This window comes from Symphodus melops, assembly GCF_947650265.1.
Source record: "Symphodus melops genome assembly, chromosome: 15".
NCBI lineage: Eukaryota > Metazoa > Chordata > Actinopteri > Labriformes > Labridae > Symphodus > Symphodus melops.
Window position 1 is genome coordinate 17,377,177 of NC_136705.1, and position 23,857 is coordinate 17,401,033.

A 23,857-nucleotide genomic window follows, 5' to 3' on the forward strand; every position below is an offset into this window, starting at 1 on the left:
AACCTTTGGAAACAGTTTCTGTATGCCAGCCTTGTACTGAGATGAACTGTTTTTTGCATTTTGCTGCTTCAATATTCTCATCCACAACAAGCTGCACACCGGAACTAATGAGTGACTTGGGATCTTCAAGGGAGGTGGCCTATTATTATTCATTGAAAAAGAGTAAACAAATGGCATAAATGTTAATGTCAGAGGGTACCACCGGCCCAATTAATCTACGGGGCCTCCCCTGGGCAGCCTCATTGTTCAGCCATATTTATTATATCTTCAGGGGAAATATGCAATTAAGAGCTTAGCAGTAAAATATGAAAGATGTTTTTGTCTTTCATTATCATTCCCTTCTCTTCTTACACGTTATTACATTTACTCTAATTTGTCTTTTTCTCCATCCTTGCCTTCCACGCATTTTTACATTTTAAAATCCCCTTTACGGCGACACAGTGTAGACTTCAAGCAGTCTGTATCACTTGCATGACACAACTGCTTTAATATGACGCCGTCCCTCCAGTGACTGCACATATCTCTGACCATCAGCTGCTCCAGTGTCAGACCCCATGGAGCATACTTCCACCCTCTTTTCACATCATTTCACCCACTCTTTACATCTTCATGGATGCTGCGTTGATTCTCCAATAAGTTAACGGCACACAATCTGTCATTCTCCTCTCCATTACACTGCAAACATGGTGAGGACGTACACTTGGCTCTGATGTATTATTTTTTACAAGAGGATCAGAGTGAACGACCATTCAGTGATGCTGACGCAGAGTAACATGATCATCATGGCAGCTGCATGTTGAAGGAGATGTCAGTGATGTCAATCACTAAACCGACGACTGATGGTAGATTACCAAAATGCTTTTATTAAATCAGAGCAATGACTTTGGTTTTTTGTAGGACACATGACATTTATCTGATAACGAAGGCCAGTGGGAGCAGATCTAAGTCTCTGTCTAAATCTATCAACATCTACAGCTCTTCCCACTGACCAAAGGATATTTAATTGAAGGGAAGGTGGTCTATGAAAGAATTGCAGAACATTTTGCTAACCTACCACTATCCACAAGTGCCAAGAGGGAGCGTTACATTTTAAACTCCAGGAGATGTTGCCTTGTTAGTTTATACAGCTGTCAGATCAGTGACAGTTTATACAGCCTCAGCAATGATTTTAAGTAGAAATTCAAACCGCAAGTGGTAATGAAGTGCCCGAAGCAATCCCGTGCATGTCGGGGTGTGTTGCGACCGCGGGAAGTCAGAGGAAGCATTAACTTACTGTTGTCAACAGATGGCGCTGTGAGTGATACAGACATTTTTAGCATAGATTTGTTTAGGGCAGACCCTGTATCGTGCATGACAAAATTGGTGATTTTTGAATTATGCATCGCAGAATACATTATCGAAAATTTTACTGTTCACAACATAATATGTGACTTCCTGTCGACATTACAGCCAAGCAATCGCAGACATGATTATCATGTAAAAAAATTGGTCATTTGTGCAGTCAAAAAATAAAACTATTTTGTTTCATCAAAAGGGGGCGCTCTAGAGCCATTTTGCGATCTTTACGAGAATATAAAAATATCAAATTTTTCACCAGACCTGATGGCTTTGAAAATTTTGGGGGAGTTTTTGTTCACGTTCAGACACTCAAAAATGGCAGAAAAATCACGGAAGAGTAAAAACACTCCTTTGGGAAAAAATAGGGTCCTTCGCACTGTCAGTGCTTTGGGCCCTCAATACGAACATACCAAAAAAAAGAGCTGAACAAACAAAAAATAAACGTGATCCATCAATGTACAATTTTCTAGTAGATTTCCTGCTTCTGTTTTCAAGAAATACATACAATACAACTTTGAGTGTACATTTATCTCCTCAAACAAACCAGAAGCACTATGTTACTTTCTCTAATCTGCTGACTGTCTGTGTTTCTAAACATACAGTCTATGAGTTCATTGTACTGCTGTTGTCAAGTTCAACATGGACCCAGCTCAGCAAAAACTTCCCCTCATTAGTGATGTCACATGATGCACTTCCTTTCTTTGCCTTGTTTTCCAAGGGAACATCTGGGTTTATCGCTAACACGCACTTCCACTTATGTGCATGTACAGTATATATATAGCTACCTCATGTGTATATGTTTGCATTGTGTGTGCAAGCCTCCGTGCTGTATTTAAACAATCCTGACATTTGGAGTAGATGAATGGACACCTTCTGTTTGCTCATTTGAGCTGTTTGTCATATTTAGCTGAAACCTACAGTCGGTCTATATAAGGGAGCTGAAATGCACTTAGTGTGTTATGCTGGCACAGTGTTTTTTTTAATTATGTGGAGATGACATTGTCATAGCAGAGGCAAACGTAGAACATACATGATAATGCTCCTTAAAAAGCTGTGGACCAGTTGCTTAAGCTCCAAGGCAGCAGCAATCTTAATAATCCCCTTAATCTGTATCTAATATCACCTGTACAGGCTGATGGAGCTGTGGAAAATATTGCTGGCATTAACCGAATCAGATTAACACCAGCAGGCGTGTGAAATAGCTGCTGAGCAGTGCTGTGTCAGGCAGAGGACTTCTTATTTCTCTTGGGTCTACTGCAAAAGAGCGTTTCTGTGTACGGTGCTGAGTTACTGAAGAGGAGGATGGAAATCACACACAAAGCAATTTCTACTTTGAAAAGTATTTCTCATTAAGGCTTTTCATGGCTATGGGTTCGGCGATGTTGTGTATGAAACGTTATTAAGATCCACTCGGCTGCAGTCGATGCCCCGGCCTTGGCACTGTAACTCAATGACAAACTGTACACTAATGGCTGTGTCCTGTCACAGACGAATGCATGAAATTGCATTCTAACCAACAGCCACACACATGCATTTTATTATCTTGAGATATCAGTCTATGTACAGGGAGGTAATGTAATCATTCCTCCCATGCTCCAGTATTTCGAAGGAGTGTTTCCTGATAATGCAGATACATGATGCCCAGAAAATACAGATACAGATATTATGCACCCTCAACATTATTAGAGGCTCGCCAGTCGCCACCTTATCAAAAACTCCGATGCAAAAAATCCATTTTCTAGCCATCTGAAGCTAAGCATTACCACTGCCATTGGACTGATTATATCAGTGAACTTCAAAATAAAAAAGGAGGTTAAACGCAGCACCTTTGTGCACTGATTCGGGGGCTCCTACTTTTTTGATGTGCTCAGAAATTAAAGAAAAAAATCGCTTGAAAGATGCTCTACTTGATGTTCCCTCGCATGACTGAGAAATGAACACATTAAAAGAGAATGGAAACATGACTTACTGTATAAATTTATAGCTGCAGCAACACCCTCACTATCCTCTTTACTGCTGCAGTTCCCCTAATGTAGGTCTGTAGCTGTGAACAAATAATGATGCCATATGCTGACATACTGCTTCAGTGCATTAATGTATTTTAAATGTTTCTATGAAAGCAGAACCAGGGCAAAAACTGAAGAACGGAGATGCAGTCTCAGAAATTATTCCTCAAAACTCTTTATCTGCTCCAATCCAGTTCAAGGAACCGATTTACTTATTAACATATTAATATAAAAAGAGTTCCAGTTTCATTATTGCATGAATATGTAAAGAATGTCAGACAAACCCTTTTATTTTTGTTAAATCAACTTAAACTATAACTTTGAAAAAAAGAAGAAAAAAACAAAAGAAAAAAGGCTTAACAGGGATCTTCTTCAGAGATCTCTGAGTTTGGAAAATCAATCACACTTAAAGGGAATGAGAAGGCAAAGAGAGAAAGTGGACCTAAGGTAGGGAGAGACTTACAGAGGGAAAAAAGGAGACTATAAGAGACTTTTAGCAAGCTTGGCTCTGATGCTTGGCTCTGATCCCACCAGTCAAAAATCTACCACTCTAATCTTTTTCTCCTGAAACACCTCAGACTCCTCTCTCTTTTTTCCCCCTTTATTGTCCTTCAAGGCCAGGCAACTTTCCCCAAGGGCGCTTTGCGTTATCCACACACTCTTTAGCCAGCTAATTAAAGATGGCAGGAGGAAAAATGTGATTACCTTCTTCTCTCAGCTTAACAAAAACTACAAATACGTCATGGAGAGAGGGGGGGGGTAAAATCAATAGTCAAACAGAGAGGATGTGTAGAAAGCTCAAACTAAAGTCTTGTGTTCATCCAGCCAGATTAGATGTTTGCTCTGAGGTACTTTTCTCAACACATATTCACACTTTGATGCAAGGGTGTGGGAGGAGACATGACTAACAAGCATTTTGTTTCCGAACATGACACTGAGCCAATTAGAGGTAAAGGAATTACAGTCCCTCCAAATATCACGAATGAAACAATGTTTGTGGGGACTGCTGTTCTGTCATGAAAAAATGATCCTGGGAGGACAATATGAGTGACAGATTCAAGACTTCAAAGGGATATCAGACACCAAACTCTGCACACCAATTTATGGTACGACAAGAAATTATTGGAACTATTTTGACAAGTCAAAGATAAAAAACCCAATTAGGTTGCGAAACGATCTACTAAGACTGCGTGTAGGTGTGCAAATATATTTCCCACCAGTCGAGTGGACTGCAGACCAATATTGCTTTCAGAAAGAACGCTGAGTATGCTGGTATAATCTAGCATTTTCTTATTTTTGCAGGGACTCCCTCAGCTACTCTAAATGAAACAGGTTAAGTGTTAAGTATTTGCAATTACTAAGTAACCACCAGCAAGGCAGCAGAGACTGCACAAAGTCAGAGGTAGAACTGAAGAAATCCACCAGCAAACAAGCATGTCGCTAAATTCATATCCTTTTTTTTTTTTTTTTTTTTTCAGATAGTTAACAGGACATACATTTTCTCTTCCATACAGTCAAGCAACAAGAAGTCTGAGAATACCTGGCAGACACAATGAGGCTAATTGCTTGAAGGTGATTGGTCTTTAACCTTGCAATAATGAGTGAATTAATTGTGACAAGCAGAACAAAATGCCCTGGCATCCAAAGTGAAGTCACACAGAGACCTGGCACCAAAGAGTAAGTACACATGTGTTGGCACAAAACAGAAGCCTGAGGTCCAATATTTCCCACTGGTGGCTTTGACAGGGTCTTAGGTTGCATGGTGACAGAAGAGCTGTTCAGCGAAAACATGAGCATGTGTGAGGTGAGCGTGGGAGGAAGGGTGAAGAGGAGACTGTGACAGATAGTGAGGTAGAAAAAGCAGGATAGAGAGAGGCAGCATGACGTGACAGGAAGAGCATGTAAACAACTTGTCCACAGACATGAGGGAACCGAGGAAGTGATGGAAGAGTTAGTGTGAGAGGCAGCACATGAGGAGGGGGCAATGCTCATGAAGTTTGCTGCTCAGCATCAAGAATCCATCGATGTCATGAGTGTCATTACAGATGAGTGGGGCGAACAATCACATTTTAAAATCATATTCCAATAGGTCATTGTGATTAGTTACATTTTTCCTTCCATGTTTGAAATTCCATAATTTCGCATTCAAAAACATGAACTGTATACGGAGGCTTTTATTTATTTATTTATTTTTGTAATGTCTTAATCTGAGAGAACTTTACTTGCTCGAGTTTGAACACCTATCGGGACGTTGGCAAGAAAATCTCTTGTTTTGAAACATATTTCCAACAGTTTGGGCGTACCAGGTGTTTTTAAAACAGAGCAGTAATGTGCGTCTTGCTCGTAAAGCACTCATTTTGCACAGCAGCTCCTGGACGAGCCAAAAAAAATCCCTTATCCTTACGTACCCGGAAGTACGCAATAACACACACTCTCTTTTTCTTCGCTGCTTGTCTCCCCCTCCGTCGCAGAAGAAAAGTCTGAGCTTTTTTGCCTAATAGTTGACACATAATAGGACTACATAGTGCTGTGGCAGAAGCTACTTTCCTGATTATTATTTCGGACACCTCGTCTGCTCTCTCCCCTTTTGCTTTGCACCCACCTGCGCAGCGAGCTCGGCGCACACCGTGTCCCATCAGAAAGGCCCTTTAGAGTTGACCTTTTTCATACAGTTCAACTTGTCACATACTTTTAACAGATCCTATGAAAGTGCAACCAAAACCTGGAATATATTCACCTGGCTTTTGTTCATCTTCACTGAACAGACTCGGTTAGACCTCCTCTGTGCGATTCACCTTGACATTGTCAGCTGGGTTTTTGACATAGAGTTCATCCTCTTTCCCATCGAAAACACACAGTGGATGTTGCTATGGGGATTTTTGGTCAAATACATAATGGTTGTTTGGATGTGGCCATGTGTTCAAAATGGGCTCTTTCCTCTTTTCTTCCTGCTGCAGAAGAATGATAGGAAATGTTCTGCCTGGGAAAAAAACATGGTCTTGTGCGGAGAGCCAGTTTAGACTTTGAACACGTCCAGATCATTGTGTTTCGTGAAGCAAAAAAAAACGACACTTGTAACAAAAAACCTAAAAGCTTCATAGGAATTGATTTGACTCTCAGTGACAAAGATCTTGTACACCTTACAGCTGAAAAACAGAATAAAGCATAATAAACTAAGAATAATATTTCTGTATTTAGTTCAGTACACTATCAATGTTGGTGTACTTGTAATAGAGTTAATGGTAATTCAAATGTCTGTTCAGACTTTGAATTTGTGATCAGGTAATTGATTAAACATCTGACTTTATGACTTATTAAAACCATATTATTTTTCTCAAATGATTCTATTCAGTAAATGGTTCATTTCTTGTAATTGTTGACTTAATTTTTTAAAACTTTATTGAGGGATTTTATTTATTTGGGAAAAATTAAAAGAATTAATAAATAAATGAAAAATAAATATGAATTTGCTTAAAAGTTAAACTTAAAGAAGAAATAACACACGTTTCCTCTTACAAATGTAAAGTTTTACTAGTCAAGGATAAAACAAACTATTGCTTTTTCAATACACAGAGGTTTTGCTTGTACATACGTAGATTAATGCCCAAGAGCTCATGGGGGCTAGTTATTACAAGCATTAGCAAATACATACTGCTGTTTGACGATCACCTTGGGAAGTATTAAGCAGGATTTACCTCCAACAGATTATTTTAAAAAATCCACGTGATGTCAGTGAATTAATAAAGGATTTTCATAACAGACCCAGCATTGAACAATAAAAAGACTAATTTAACAGGGGGAGCCGAAAACAAAAAGTATTAAAATGTCAGTAAAAGGGCCAAGCTGTATATTGTGTGTTACTGGCAGTCTAGTGAATACTCAAAAACCTTTTACACTGTAGATCATACCTACTCATTCATACACCTGGCAGAGGCTGCTATGTAAAGTGGTCTTTAATATTAGCTTATCCCATTAACACACATTCACACGCCAAAAAACGAAGCAGCAGGAGAAACTTTAAGGTTGAGTGGCTTCCCCAAGGACACGTTGACATGTGCCTGCAGGAGCTGAGGATCAAATCCTCGACCTTCTGCTTGAGAGGCAACCAACTCTACCACTGAGCCACCCCAGCTGTACATCTTTGATAAGTCTCACTTTCACACACCACATCCTGGTGCCCGACACAGTGCCATTGAAGCCTCTAATATCAAATGTTACATATAACTAAAATCAATCGTTTGCAGGTTAATACCTGTGCCATTGATCCATTCTATGCATTAAAGCAGTCAATATACATATTGTACAAGACATGACATCCATTTGCTCTACTGATGAAAAAAAAAAAACATGACAGCAGCATGGTAAAATACCTTCTCCTTTGTTTCCATGTAGGGAGACATGAGATGATATGTAATAGCAGAAAAGACTTAAGCAAGTAGAATCATGCAGAAAAGTCATGTCCTGATGACACAAGTGACATAAAGGTTCAGTGAGGTACAGATGCAATCCTTCACTGTCCATCATATCTCAGTATTTATTCCGACTGTGTGATCCCAGTGGCTGACATAAGGATAAAAAAGTGGCTTGTAACACCTAAGGAGAACACATCCAGTCAAAGTAAAGACCTACAGGGTGTCCAAAGACTAAAACACTGACTCTTTTAAACTAACCACACATGCAGACACACACACACACGGACACACAGTCTCTACGGATTTCTCTTCTCAGTAGATCTGTACTTCCCTTGCTGTAGCCAAGTTTTCCTGGGACTGGGCCAAGCAGCTTACAAACAGCAGTTTATTAATTGGATCTGGTAGCGTGTTTATATTGGTGAGGACTGAGATGATTTCACACTGGCCTTGGAACAGGTGTGCTCTACAGCGGTGCCAAATTAACAAACTGCACGGCCTCAGCAGATTCCAGCAAAAATGGATGAGCCTCGACAAAAAAACCCCCCCCAAAAAAACCAACCCTGCAATAACTCAGCAAAAAGAGGCAGCACCTACCTACCTCTCTGCATTTAGTCATTTTTTCCTAAAGGTGCATTAAATTGCAATAACTTCCACTCTCATAGATGCACCCGATTTTACGGTATTTAAATTGTTGTTGAACTAACTGAGTTGATGAAATAATAAGGGCTGAGTTTTTTGGGTTGCTGTATTGACATCCCACAAGTGAAACCTGACTACTGTTCTACCCATTCAGCTCTTGAAACACAAACTATTCCATGCAAGCTTACAGCATTAAACATGGTCCAAAACAATAAGAAACTGCTATTAGTGATGAAAATACCCAGTGTGACAGCGTGCATCAGTGAAAATTTAGGAGGGACACTTCTGGGAAAGAAAATAAATGGTTTTCCAAAATGCTCTTATTTTAAAAACAGCCTTTTAATCTCTCATATATTGCCACTTTTTAAAAGCTGGTCATCTAGCAGACATATCTGAGGTGCCCAATTTGTATATGTTCAAGGATGTAAAAAATGGACCCAAGTGTTGCCAGATACAAATTATGAATGTACCTTATATTAAAAAACTTAAATGCATTCTCACATATCTGACATTGTACTCTCATGCGCCCTCATATTCCTTTGTGCAGCAGACTGAATGGTAACAGCAGCCACAAAACGGACCCCTGCTGAGGTCAGAGACCACCTGTTCTGGGTTGGCTGAACTAGTGAAGCGACAGAGGACACATCTGGCCTGACAGGGAACAGGCCGGATGGGAATGGCAGCGTGCTCCCGGGCTTCAGGCTGGTGACGGATGACTCACAGCTGATGCTGAGGGTCACTGTAGGTTACATGGCGGACGAGGAACAAAAGGATCTGTGGGGGACAGTGTTTTTCTAGGGTGTGTGTCAATTCTGGACAGGACCTTTTTCTTTAAGGATATTTTTGTACTTTTTTGGCAAGTCCTTTAAACTGTAGTAGTATGTGTTGGCATGGTATCTTGAGTTACTGGGGCGAGGTAATAAGATAGGGGGAGATGTGTTTTATTAAACATCCGATTACAGGAAAAAGATTTCATCTTATTAGACTATTTATATATTTGAAAAGGAGTTTAAGATGTTCAATATTTTAGAGTTGCTGGCTGTTAAATATCAGTACAACAACAATTAGGATTTATAAATATCGATTCTAAACTTCCACAAGAGAAGTTGTTTTTTCGATTGCAGACGTCCACACTGACTCTGCAGATGGAAAAAGCACAGTGGTCTAAAAATCCCTGCAGTCTGAAATTGTGTTTGTTTTTGAGTAACAAGTGATGGAGGTCCAACCAGTCATGGAACAAGTCCATCATTCTAATGTCAATATCAGTATCCCACAGCAGCAGAATAAAATATTATGCCTACATTCTTGTTTGAATAAGGAATATTGGTCCAAACTAGACCTGAGACAGCAATGCCGTCTTTTTGTAAGGTTCAAAATCCCCCAGACATGGAGCCCGCCTCACTGCAATCTTTCCTCTCTGCATGTAAAAGTTTGTGCGCTAGTGTGTGTGTGTGTGTGTGTAAATATTTATGAACTCCAAATGATCCCCAACCCGTGTTTCACAGTTCATTGTGTTATTTTCTGCAGTCTGGAGGGGATAGGGGGTATGAGAGGAGAGAGGAGGCAAAGGAAAGGAGGACAAGAATGTCCTGTGAGCTCTCCTCTGCCTTATTCTTTATCAGCTTTCATCTCTTGGCCCTTCAGAAAGGCTGAACCATGAAAGAGTCCAATCATTCAGGGATTTATTATTTTCTCCCGACTTAAATACTCTCTATATTAGCCCAAACAAATTCTCCTCCACTTGCATTAATAAGTCCAGTTATCCATATCTGGGAGCTTGGGTCTACTGTTTGACTGTGTGTGTGCTACATATAAAAAGTAAAACGTTTCCTCTGTTCTGGTGTTTGCAATGTGAACGGCAAAAGGATTTTAATGAATCAGGGGACTCACTCATTTTTCTCCAGCAAGAGGATCAGCTGTTCTCCTTCCACACGTACCAGCAGCTGGAGTGACGCAGGATGACTCTGAAAGACAAAAAGATGATGAGAGTGTTGAGGTGGTGCCCGGATCTCACCCATCCTGCCAGTGGATCCGCCTTTGCTTGAAGCTTCACCTCACTTTGACACACTCTACAAAAGGCAGGATGTGGCACGGCACAATAGTGTCAGAGGAACAGGAAGGCAGCTTCCTCATCCTACACTTCCCAAGTCTGTGCATGACACAAAACTTAGCAAACTGAACTTCTTTTGAAAACTTCACAACCTTAAGTTTTCCGCCCATGACTGTCTTTTCAAAGTCCAAATAAAATCCTTTTTTTGGTACTATACACATGGAATGTTTCAGAATGTGTTTCTATGAAAGGGTTTTAATTTGGGGGAAAATTCTGCCTTTTCTGGAATCCATCCCTTTTTGGGAAATAATATAATCCCAGTGAAGGTATAAAACTGTGATGAAAATGTGATGTGACTATTTTGGTGCCACTGATTTATGGCGGAGACAGCCTGGGATGATTCGACCTTAAATCAAATCTCAAAATAACAATCTTCCCGAAAACTGCTCGAGGATGACTTGACGCTTTTTTTAGAAAAAAGTTATCAGAGGGAGAGAAATGCCAGCAGTGTTCAGGTGAAGTGTATTCATGCCCAAGGCTAAAGCTGTTATTAGACCATCTTCACATCATGAACATAGACAAAATTGAATCTGTCAGACCTGTCCAAATGTATGCAACATCAGTTGATTATTTCAGATGTAATGTTTCCTCTTCAGTGACCTGCCTCTCGTCTGCTGAATGACGCAGCTTTGTCTAAGAGAGTCTGTCCTTCTTTCTGAGTGTGCCTGTGAGCATATCTGTGTGTAGAGACTGATCACTCTGAGAAATGACTCGGCAATACTTTACAACTGTTGATAACCTTCTATTGGCACAATGAGCGGCAATATAAATTTGTTAGTCTTCCTGCAATAAGACAATCAGCAGCTGCCCTGGCGGTCAGTTTAATTTAGGAGGGGTCAGGCTGTGAATAGCCTATTGTGCAATCAATGCATTTCCTCAATAATAAAGCCTCAAGTCAGCAGGAGCTGGTGGCTTAGCATATAAGGGGTAGTTTCAAAAGGGGGCCGCAGGAGGGTGAACTCTATAGACGGATCGTGGCGTGTGCTAGAAACAGAAGCATTGGCTGGAGAGGCACCAGATCGGCTCTTTAGAGTGTGCGGCGTCGATGTACGGAAAAGGAACAGGGGGAAATTAGGTTGAACTCACACTAAAAAATCTGTACCCTGTCCAAGCACTTTACACCCCAAAGTCCAGACTTTTGTGAATGCTACGCACAGTCCTTAGGCATGGTACACCTCGCTGGCCCTGGCACGGTTGGATGAGGTGTGATTCAGCACGGTATGGCTGCTCAAGCACGAGCACAAGCTAAGGAACACAACATCTATGTTCCATATCGTCGATGCAATCATTATTCTTGACATTCATTTTAAACGATGGCGGTGATGCAGAGGTGTTTGAATGTTCCCTTGAAATTTGTGCAGACATGCAAAGCACCAGAGTCCTGTGTCTAAAAAAAAGCCATGAAGTTAAGTTGCAGTCACGATCTCTGTGTTGATCTCCACTTTGCACGCATGCGGACGATCAGAAAGTATCAAGTGTGACCCAAAGCTTCACTGAAAGTTACTCTTTCCTCTTGTAAAAAACATTATCTTATAGAGGAGGAGCTACTTTGCATGTAGTATACAGGATGCTATAACCTTTCCCTACCTCAAAACCACAAGTCTGGAGATTCCAAGAGGGCTGATATGACTACATACTGTATGAACATATGCATCACTTAACCTGTAACTTAATGTACTAGAGAAAAATGGCAAAGTTTTATAAGACTGCTGCATGCTCTGGTATCTTTCCTTCTTGTTTCAGAATAAGGTTTGCATGCTGCAGACTTGTAAATCTGTAAAAAAAGAAAAGCTGACAAGTCTAAGGAATAAATTCACACAAGCTTCACCTTTAGGGCAAACTAATATTCGACAAACAGAGGGGAACATCTTTAAAAGAGGGAGAGGGAGATGTGAAGAAAGAAACCACGATGGGGAACCAATAGATGGTAAACACAGCTAGAGCGGACTCTCTACTGAAGAAAATCAAGCAAGCAGGGAAACAAGCAACAAGGGAGAGAATCATCTACCCTGTTTACGCCAAACAAAAAACCAGACATCTGTACTTGGCTGAGCTCTTGGAAACACACTTTGAGTCCCACATCTTTGCATTGATTGAGAACTGCTGAAAAGCCTTTTGAGTATTTACCCCTGACTCGAGCTGGCAGACAGGTCTTCTCTCCTTGCCCTTCAGTAGCAGAGGTACGGTTGTCCCGTAGCGTTCTGGTTGGGATGCATCTTCTTGCTTTTTAGGCTCGCCTAAAGTATGCTTTTTGGGTATACCTCCTGTAAAAAAAAAACAACAAAAAAATATTATACAAGGTAAAAGGCTTTAATGGTGCAATGGTAAATCCCACGTTGATCCAGTTTATTTTTGTGATTTTGACATGCAGATAGGAAGGACAGGGATATCTCACTCAGCTGTTCTGTATTGTCATCAATAATCTAAGCACATCAAATATGTTTCAGACAGAAAAAAAAAAAAAAAAGGCAGGGAAGCCTCCGACACGATGCACGGGACAACTTGAGGTTGTGGATTGCAATGCTGAGGGGTAAAAGCTATCTCTTGTTCCTGTGGGGAGACGAGCTGTCCCCGAGAGGCCCTCTGCAATATGACCACAGCCACACACATCAATAATAGATGATCTCCCACCGTTATGAGAAACTCATTCTTCACGATACATCAAAACAGAAATGGATTTAAAGAAAAACTGGCAGTGTGAAATGTTCCTTTTCGACTTCTTATTGCTTTTACTTTCACCTCATGTTCAGAAGCTGGCACTTCAGTCCACCATTTTTCTGTTTTCTCTCCCTTTAGAGTTTCTCTGTCACTTACACACAATCTGACTCCTCTTTTAAACTGTTACTGAAATTAAATTAGCAAAGTTTGGAGCCAATTATGCTAATAAGCTATTTAAAGACTGCTCACTTGGGAGGCAAACAGCGTGGAATGTACTGTATATATGGCATAGTATGGAAATATAACTAACCGGATCAGTTGCTTTGAGCAGAATGTTGGAATCACAGTCACAATTCCCTCTGCTCTGTTAGCTCTTTTCCCTTTTCCAAGGCTGTCCCTAATGCTCCCACAGCCTCACTGAGCATGTCTGTATTGTAGCGGGCCCAGCAGGCTTCCTGTGAAGCTCAATAAATGTTACAAACCCAGCGAGGAGATGTGGAGATGAGAGGGAGTGTGGGAGGGGAGGGAAGAGGTTGTTTGAGGTTTCACACGCCTGCTCTAACCAAAGGAAGCGTGCTGCCTCTCTGTTTACTGTACGTCTAAGGTCTAGGCGTGTTCCTCTAATCCCTTGAGATACACACGTAAAGCATCTGTTTGCATGATCATGTCTGGCGTCACGCAGGGTAAAGCAAGAGTTCAGTAGTACCAGGAGCAGAAATGACTGAGTCTGTCAGGCAGACTTTTAACTTTGATTTCTTTCTTTTCTCTCCCCACAGATGGAGATGTCTTCATTGTGTAGAGTTCATCCAGTACAAAGTCAGATCCTTCTTTTTTGAACATGGAATTCAGTGATGACTCCTTTTCTACCATAACTTCAAACACTTTGTGTCGGTGGCTGCCCTGAGCCCTCAGTGTAGCCCAGACTCTGTTTTTAGCCACAGTGGGTAATAAGCTAACAAGGGCATAAAAGGGACCTCCTGTAATTAACAGGGTATTCGAACATGTGCTGATGGTAGTTTGTTGGTTTTAGTGGTGCATGAAAACCATGGTAGACAGAAGGAGCAGCATGACTGAGACCACAGGGCTGTGGTCTGAGCACCATAAAAGAAAGAGCTATAAAAGGAGAGACAAGCAGACATCTTGTTAATAAAAGACTTGTAAGTTTTAACTGGTGTCCATTTTAGTTCACTGAGAACTCTCGAAGACTGAGTTTCTTTGGTCAAATAACACTGCAGAGAGGAAACTACAGCAGGTGTAGACATGTAAAAAAAATTAGCTTGTACAAGAACCTTTCATCAGACCGCAGCTGAGGGCAAAAGTATTTGTAGTTTTCCTGAGTGGTCGGCCGCACTTGGCAAAAAGCCTGCCATCATAGAGGAGCAGGCGAGACAACAATGAATAACACAGCGTTGGACTATCTTTCTTCAGAGGCGTTGTGGAAAGACACACAAATCATGCCGTTTGTTCTGCTTCTTTTGGAGCATGAAGCATGCAGGCTTGTTAGATTGTTTGTGTGAGAATATTTCTTTTAAAAAACTGATGTTGCATACACGCAATGTAGGGGTTTTAAAAAACGGCTCAACAGTCCAATGAGCAATCTGTTTGGAGAATAGTGACTTCTTTAACGTGTAAAGTAATATGTATGAAGACTGTAAAAGATACTGCGGCTCAAACAGAAGCATTCCCTTCAAACAACAGATCTACAGCATTCATGAGTGTTCTCATGAGGTTTTTTCCTCTTTGAGAACCTTTTAAAATTCGCACCAAAACTGGGTTAATAATAAAATGTTTTCTTTTTCAAACGTCTCTAAAGAAAATAGGAGTCTGTACAGAAGCCACAAACAGCCCCCCCTCGCCCTTTCCCACTCCACCTCACAAACACCAGAGCTCTTCTCTATCTAACTCCATTTTGATAATCTAACAAGAATCATTTAGTCATTTAAGCTGCCCATCCTGAGCAGAGGTGTGGTACTGTTTTTGTGGAACAATGTGAATTCAACAAGCTGCTGGTGTCACCTTCACTCACTTTGGGTAGGTACCACATCCTAAAATAAAAATTAACACAATTTGCTGCAAATTCTTGGGCTGCTGGAACGAGGGGAAATAAATAACCTTATTCTCTGCTCTCAGTTTGTTACCTGCTGAATCAGTGACATTTTCTTTTGACTATTAAAAATATGTGTACACTTTAGAGGAATGCTATACATGTTGAGACAGTATTCAAGTCAGTACAAACACATGTGCTTAACATTATTGGCCTTTTACCCGTTTGTCTGTAGAATCAGGGTGTAAAGGTTTTCATTCACAGCTTACACTGGGGCGCTCTCTCAGCGTGTTAATATGGAGCTCCTCTCCTGAGATGAACAATGGAATAAACAATGTAAGGAAGGTCAAAAACAGAGAGATGAAGGGCAGGATCATCTTTAGGTGAGGTGTTGGGAGGAGAGTACGAGAGTGAACGTCACAGTGGGACTTCAGAGACCTCCTGCAATCTGATTAGATGAAAGCCACATTTGCATACAAATGATGTCGAGCATACTGTGAATTTCATGAAAATATTGCACCCTGCCTCTTTCAGAAACAGGAGCTGAAAAGTTTTACAATTGACTTCAGCGGCTGATAAAATGTTCTCACCACAGATTTTTGATAGACTGTTGTGTATGACATTATTTTGTTGACAGTGTTTCAAAGTCAGAATAACTTTTTACTCTGTTCAAGCCTCTCTGAGTTATTAAAATTATACAAATAATGGTCCTTAAAGCATTGGGGGGAAAAAGCATTTTAAACCTACTGGGATTACTCAATGAAGTTCATGTAATCTGATCTACAGCATTGGTACAGCAACACAATCGGCTCTGTGGTGGGAATACTCTGCTTTGTCATTACCTTTCTTTTTACATAAAATAACACATCGAACTAAAGCTGCTCATTTTCACACAGAACTGACTCCCATTGTCACAATTAATCATTTGATTAATAAATTAAAAATGAAAAAGTAAGAATGTGTGTATCACATTCCCCTGAAGCCCAAGTAAAGATTTTTACAAGACTGCTTTGTCTTACCAATGATCTAAAACCAAAGAGCTTTCCATTTAATAGAAGTGAGAAAGTGAGATGACAGAAATATCTGAGGAGCAATGACCACTAAACCTTTTGGCATTTCTCCAAATTAACTTTTTGTCTTAGCTGCTCTTAACCAGACGGGCGTCTTCTCACCAGCTTACAAGAGGTCGAAGAAGCTCCAATAACACTTGTAGTATTAAGATCAACTTATGTAAAAAATTAGACCAGTTTCAACTTCATTAACAAATTACACGTTTCACCATCTGATTGTCCCTGATGAAGGCCACATCGCAAAACGTCTAATTTGTTAATAATGTTGAAACTGGTCAGTCTAATTTGTTAGATTGTCAGTTGGCCTCGGACAAATGTGAGCTGATCAGCAGATCTGAACTCTGATTATGTATTTAACAGTGGAAATTATACAATTTAATGTTCAATACCTGCATGGCAGCTGCAAAGTCAGCAATCAAAGTCTTGAATCAAACCCCCATGATGCATTTGTACATGCCCTCTAAAAGGGAATCTCAGCCAACACTGGAGGACTCACTCTTCAAACAGGAAAAAGGAAGATGAAGGTTCTATGATTATACACAAGGACAACTGTCTTTAAAGAAAACGATCTTGTGCCAAAAATGCTGACAACTAAGCAAAACACAGCACGGGTAAGTTCAACTGTTAAAATTGGATTCGACGGAAATCTGGCTCTAACCCAGAACCATTTCTGAGAGTGCCTGATGTATTGATCATACTTATTGATCATGGAGAGGCTGTGTATCGAGCCAAGCTCCAGCAAATGCAAGAACAAGAGATAGGTGTTATTATCGGTTTGAAATGTTTTTACTTTGTTTCTCCTTTTTTGTCATTTTCACAAACACGTGCCATGAAACCGAAAAAGAAACACCTTTGAATATAATTGCACGTTGTATCTTGGCGTTTTCCTGCAGCAGCACTGATGGAATTAAATGACACCGCAGCGCCTTTGAAATGCTCATTTCACTTCTTCCTGTACGTCAGTGTTAAAATGGAAAAGTTTGAAGTTCATAGGGAACTTTGAGTGGGCTTCTGTTGAAAGACCTGCCGGGGTGAACCTGAAGTCTCGTGAAGTTCTAGTAGCATCTCGTTCAGAGCAGCAGGAAATCACGTCCAGGGATTCCCCTTACAACTATGTATCTGTGTTTTAAAAACACTTTAGTATCCAGCATCATAACATGTATGTAAGTATATAATAATGGAATTAGAAATATGCATTTAAAAATGTGATTTCTTTAGATTAACTATTGAAATCCAGCAATTAACCACGATCAAGCTATCTTAATCGTTTTGTAACACATTAAAAGCTTTAAAATCAGATTGTTTTTTGACTGTTGATTACGATACAATGTGCCAACAATTTAGCGCATGTGCTTATAAAAAGGTTTTACATTCACACAATCTCTACAGACATAGTTTCACTTTCCAGCAATACGTCTACTGGCTAACTGGCTTAAAGTAAAAACAGCAGATTTAAAAAAAAACAACTTCTGTATCTGTTGTTGGTATGAAGTCATTGCAAGCAGTGTGTAGGATCAACCTAATCGTAGCTTTGCTGTGTCTGAAGCTTATTATTTGAATTAGATTCGAATTCCACATATGAACTGATTGATTAGTTTATTAATCTAACACATTCATCCTTCTTATTTTAGACTCTTTGTATGACTTGGATGTGTTTCACCTTGGAATAAGCAGAATTAGACGTATTTATACGAGTGCCACTCGTGGACTTGAGAGACAAATACAATGCTTTCACCACACACTCAAAATGGTTATAATATACATGGGGTAACAATCAGAGAAAGGGAAGAAATAATTTGGTGTTTTCTAAGTTCCTGCGAGTAAAGATAAATAAACGTTTTCATCTTTCAGGCTGAATTGAAACAAAGGAGCTCTACAAACTTATATTGGGCTTTCTGTATACATCCAATTACTGATTTAGTATGAAAACACCATTGACCTAAATACAGCAACAGATGCTACACCTACATGAGGCCCCTGGAAAAAAGAGAGACCCTAACAAAGGGAATGGCAAATGAGGTTGCTTTGAAACCGAGTGCTGCTCGTGACGATCTTAATAGAGTATTTTGTGGAAGTTAAATGGCCCAAAACTACTTCTGCAACCTCATATTGGCAGAGACACCACTGAGCACGTCCTGAGATATATTTCATTAGCTCAAAGTCAGTAAGACTCAGACAAACAGAGAGACATTTACATTTTCTTTAGAGCCATATTTCAGTTTGTCATTATGAGACTTGTCACAGCGCTGAAATAAAGGCTGCGTTTTCCTTTCAAAACAAACACTTGCAGCAAATCAGAGCATTTTAAAGTTCCCTTTTGTGAAAAAGACTCTGTGGAAACACCTTCTTAAGCACATTTAAAAGCTTGACTGCTGACATAGCTCATCTTCAATGTGATGTTCCTGAACCAAAGACAATGCATTGTCTAAAAAAAAAAAAAAAAAGTAGAACAGCTGTGCCTCTCTGAAGTGCTTTGCCTCTCTGCTGAATATATCAATTCATGTTTGAAGCTTGAAGCATTCCAAATGAAAGGACTCTTTCAACTGACAAAATAAGTCATCAAGTGAAACGTATTAAAAGGCTTTCCCTCTATAGAGTAAACGTATGTTTGTTGTTTTTCATCTCAGGGTTTCGTCTTGGGAAGTATCATGAACTGGCTAGTTTATGCACTATTGTTTTATGCACTTTTATGCACTATGTTTGTTTATTTCCTAAAGTCCGAGATGGAAAATAAAGCATACTCAACAAGACACCGGACAAGGCTCTAACTTCCAGGCACTTTGCAGTTGCAATGTTCGAAGACAACCACGGAAAGCCCCAATCAAATTTGTTTTCATTTTTTTGGTAGATTTATTTCGAGATGACGCAAAATAATGATTTCTACTTCATGTCTGCTGAATCCAGTCGTGATAGAGTACCGCTTTGACCCCTGCACTTTGGCTTTTGTACTGCCAGCACTTTTGTACTTGAATGGCAGAAAGGATCTGTTGCACTGAAAAAAAAAAAAACGGTGTTCACAATTTTACTTCCAATGATGAACACTTATTTTGAGAAGAGCTTCTTATTGACGGTGAGAGAGACCAAGGTGCGAGGCGGAGAGTAAAGAGGTGCAGAGAGGCACACACAGAGAAACAGAGTCCCAACGCCTTTGGAAAGAGCTGAGAATTTGAGAAGTCTCTTATTGCCTCATTTCAACAATCCCTCCCTGTATCCACCCCCTCATGGCCCACCTTTCCCTGCAATGACACACTGGAGCAATTAGCACCGAAGTTGAGAAGGTGTTAATCCTGGATGAGGGACCCCCCCGGACCCATTCCAAACAGCCCAGCCCATTATTGGCCCGACAGAGTAAACTGAGAGGTCAACGGCTCACAGTGAAATAATGGTAATAAAAGCCTTCTCAGGGTGGTTTAGTGAGATTTGCCTGTGTGTCCCACTCCCATCCTGTGGGAGCTGCAGTGAAAGAAGCCCATTCCCATCTTGTCCTGCACAGATTTGAGTATTAAGTCTCAGAGCTGTGGGGGATTCCAGCTTGGAGGATTTGGGGATTAACAGAAACTTATCACACATGCTGGGTCACCTAGGAGGCATTTGTGGGGCAGACAGCTTCCAATGAATATGGATTTTCAGCTATGCTAGCTACCTGACTTTCTTGGGGGCGATGTCAGTCGGCTGACCTGATTGGTTAGCCTTGTCCCCCTTTTTGGTAATATAACAACAGCTTGAAAGTGTTTTTTTTTTCTTTTCCATGGCGCTATCGTGGGTTTGAAATGAGACTTTTGTCAGAATCAATTGCATGGATTGCTATGTGGTCGAGTAAATGACATTCACGTCTCTCTCTTTGACTTCTACGTGACATTTTGGATCCCCAGCCTTCTATTCCGCACCACCGTCATCAAATTTGCATTTTCTCCTCCAAGTGCAAGTGCTGGTGTTTCATGGAAGACTCTCAAACAAGCTTCCATTCTCTCAATCAAAACCTTCCACAAAGGGATGGCCTATGATTTAAAAGTGTAGCTGAACTCTTATCAGCTACGTATATACCTTACAGTCAATGCACAAAATGCACAAAGGTGTGATGAGCTGTTTGTTGTGAAATAACCGAGGCGGGGCGACCTGGTGACTCAGCCTGATGTGGAGCTGACATGACTCTTAAACCCAAGGCTTGTTGCACATCAGTCCGCAACCTTATTTCATGTGAAGGATGTGAAAGAAAAAAAAAAAAGAAAACTAGCGACAACTTTTTTCCCCGTAAGAATTCATCTGCCTACCAGCTCAATCGTGTTGTGTGCCAATGCATCACTTTGAATCCCTGCTACACGGAAATCCATTTAAAAAATGTGAACTGGCAATTTCATGTGTTGGACCTCTCGACGGTCCAATACCTGCTTTCAATCTGCATCCTAGCAAACATAAACAACCTGCTGTTCACAAATCCAAGGTTTCTTCCCTGCGTGACATATTCTTTGATTCTTCTTTCTTCGCTTCGAAAAATATCAAAGAAATGTCTGCACGTTACAGGAAGCATGATACATACAATCAGTGCAGTCAATGGATAAAAGGGAGGTAAAGTTTTGTCATTGCCTTTGAGCACATCTTTCACTTCCTCTTTCCCTCCCTCATCTTCCTTTTCTCGGTCATGACATGGGGATTTGCTTCGAGAATTATTCTGTGTGTATGCTAGTATCCCAGATTATCGCACAGCAGTAAACATCTCTGAGCTGTGCACGCCGCTTGTTTGTGTGTTGTGCCTTACGCTGCCGTCTCATAACATCAGCTTATCTATTATCGCTGTGATCCCGTCCTCCCCGGGCAGAGCGGCACGTGGGGGACCAAGAGGAGGCTAAATCACCCTGATGGCTATAACGACCAATGATGCTTAACAGAGGGAAACGCTTCTGACTTTGTTGGTCCTTCCGTCATGGCTAACAAATCAATGCCAGCCTGCCCTCAAAATGTCAAGCGACAGCCACGGCAAGGGTTTGAAAGACAGACCAGGGTGAGGTTATTTCCTAAATGGCAGCCATACATCAGCATTGCGCCTCAGACTGAATGATCGGTGTGAGTTACATCTCAGGAAGCAGTCCTGAAATGTGGGCTATGCGCCTAAGAGAGAAAAAGGCACTGTGATTGAATTGCTGTGTTTCAGAGTGCTCAGGGAGCAGGTATTATTCTACTCTCATCCAGTTTGTTTAGGCAACACAGACAGTCTAATCTTTCTAATTAATTCTGTCTGATACTGCGCCCTGACCAGATAATATCCTCAAATCTAATCCAGGTCATTTGGTTCAGTCTCTAATTATTTATTGAGCTTCTCTCTGCCCAGTTAAAATAGATCAGAACTCGTAAAACCAGTTGATATGCAGAGCAGAGACGGAGAGATACAGAGACAGAAAGCCTGGAAGATAGAGGTTCATCAAAGTTTTGTAAACGCAGCACGCTTGATTCTTGCCCCAATGGGATTTTATTTTTTGTTGCTTTTAACATTTTTCAAACTAATGAGTGGAAAAGCCAATTCAACTATTGATTACCTGATTTTAACTTTGAAGATTCTTTGAGATAGACAGATTCTTTTTCTTTAGACCAACATTTAGGTGGTTCTCAAAATCCAGCCCCCAAAAAAATCTGGATTTCCATTAAATCATTTAAGTATTTTTATGGTCTTCAAATGAGAGTGATATATTGGGAAACATTTTGAAAGCTGAAATGGCAAGTTCCATAACTTTTTTTCTGTTACTCAACAACAGATTTAGATTTTTGAAGGAAGGTGTGTTTAAGAGCCTATAATTGAAAATACGTTTGGATTGCCTTCTTTGAAACTGCTTGGGATTTCTGTAATAAAACTGATTAGAACAATAGTACAGGCTCTAAGACAAGGATAATCTCAACATGACAGTGTCAAAATACCTCAATAAAAAGTCCTTTCATAGTTTTTGAACCTCACCCCTCAGGTTGTTTATTGCAGCCTACTTGGAACACTCTTTTTTATTTATTTTAATTTTTCTTTTTGGGGGCGGGGGATCTATGCTGCAAATCTCTTGCAGTTGGACAAGCTTATGGCAGAAGCCCAGGTTTGGCCGATTCTGGCAGGGCATTCATCGCAAAGCTGGCTAAATTCAGGCTACCAGTTGTGCCAGATTTAAACCTCTGCGGGGCAAAGCCATTTCAACTTGTTTTGAACCCTTGCTACCCCTCTCCACTTCAAATATTTTTGTTCGCTGCCTTCTACTCAAAAGCCTTTTGTGTTCCCCCTACTGACATACCTCTCAATGTATAAGTTCATATTGTTCAAAGAAATCCATATGGTTTCTGATAGGCTTTCTCCTTATAGGAAGTGTTTTCAATCTTGAGTGCTATAATTACTGAGGTAAAGCGTCTGCTCCATTTAGCAGTAAAAAGTAGCAGGACTCCGATTTATCATTTATATAAGGAAGCTTACGTATGTTACATTGTGTAATATGTTCTGTAGAGGAGGAAATTAAAAAGTCCATCATTCTCCTGTTTCAGAAAATTGTCTTTGTTGTCAGTCTCCTCTTTGGGCCTTACATACTTTTACTGTTCTCATCTCTCCCACTTAAACGATGTCTGGCAATGCAACAATATGCACTCAACAGAGATTGACAACAGGGATGGTAAATCTGGTCAAATATCTGCTGTAATTGTTGATGACAAAGGGTTGTCAGGAGTTCTATTTTTGGGGGGGAAATGTTTTGCAGTGGCATGTTAGGTAAAGAATGAGTAGGGAGCAACAGTTTAAACTTCGGGTCACTAGGACTCAGGCTTTATTTGTTTAAATTACACGTTAAAGCAATCAACGGATATTATGCTTACGACTTTAACTTCAAGCAGGCCAGTTAGCCCCGAAATGCCTTTCAATAGACAATTCATGGGATAACCTTATATTCAGAAATAGTCCTGTGGTGATTTTTCTTTTCAGATTTGGATTTATTCCAAAACTTTTGGCACAAATTATTTAGTTGTCTGGAAAAAAAATCTATTAGCCTCAAGTAGCATGTTACCTTCACTTCACCTAATTTACTGTGTATCTGTATAAATGTGTTTGTGTGGAGAAGCCGCCTGATCCCCACCCACGGTGAAATTCTGACACAGATATCAGATGAGGACAGAGACAGCAGGACCAGAAATGACAGCAGAACACGTGTCAGCATATATTATTTATATGTTTAATGTTGCTAGAAGCGTTGGGGATAAGCTGTATCTTTATATACTCTAAAACATGATAAACCAATAAGGATTTGTAGGGTCAGGTCTAAGGTCTAAATCCTCCTCCATTAACAAACACAGATTCTAACAATGATGTTTGGGAGCTGAGGGACAGTCTCCCTCTAGGTGAGCCTGTTTCATTGTAAATCAAAAACAGAATGACATTAAGACCTTGTAGCAACATCTCTACCAAGGTGAAAGATGCCAGGAAAACATTTCACAAAGATTACTATAAAATGCTTCTCTCTCCTTTTATGCCTCATTGCTAATTTTCAGGGATGACACCAGTAATGTGCAATTACTGAAGAAAGCACCAAAATAAAATGCTATTCAATTATTAAGACTTTTATACATTT

General features: G+C 40.3%; 1 protein-coding gene across 2 annotated transcripts in view; it reads right to left on the reverse strand.

The window, feature by feature from the left end:
* Positions 1 to 23,857, reverse strand: part of adam12b (ADAM metallopeptidase domain 12b) — a 72,840-nt gene that overhangs the window by 47,446 nt on the left and 1,537 nt on the right. For both annotated transcript variants that reach the window (XM_079362704.1, XM_079362705.1), the window contains exons 2-3: positions 12,633 to 12,769; positions 10,286 to 10,359 (exon numbers count right to left, since the gene is read on the reverse strand). In XM_079362704.1, the coding sequence (XP_079218830.1) occupies positions 10,286 to 10,359; positions 12,633 to 12,769 (211 nt within the window). The remainder of the gene's footprint in view (positions 1 to 10,285; positions 10,360 to 12,632; positions 12,770 to 23,857) is intronic.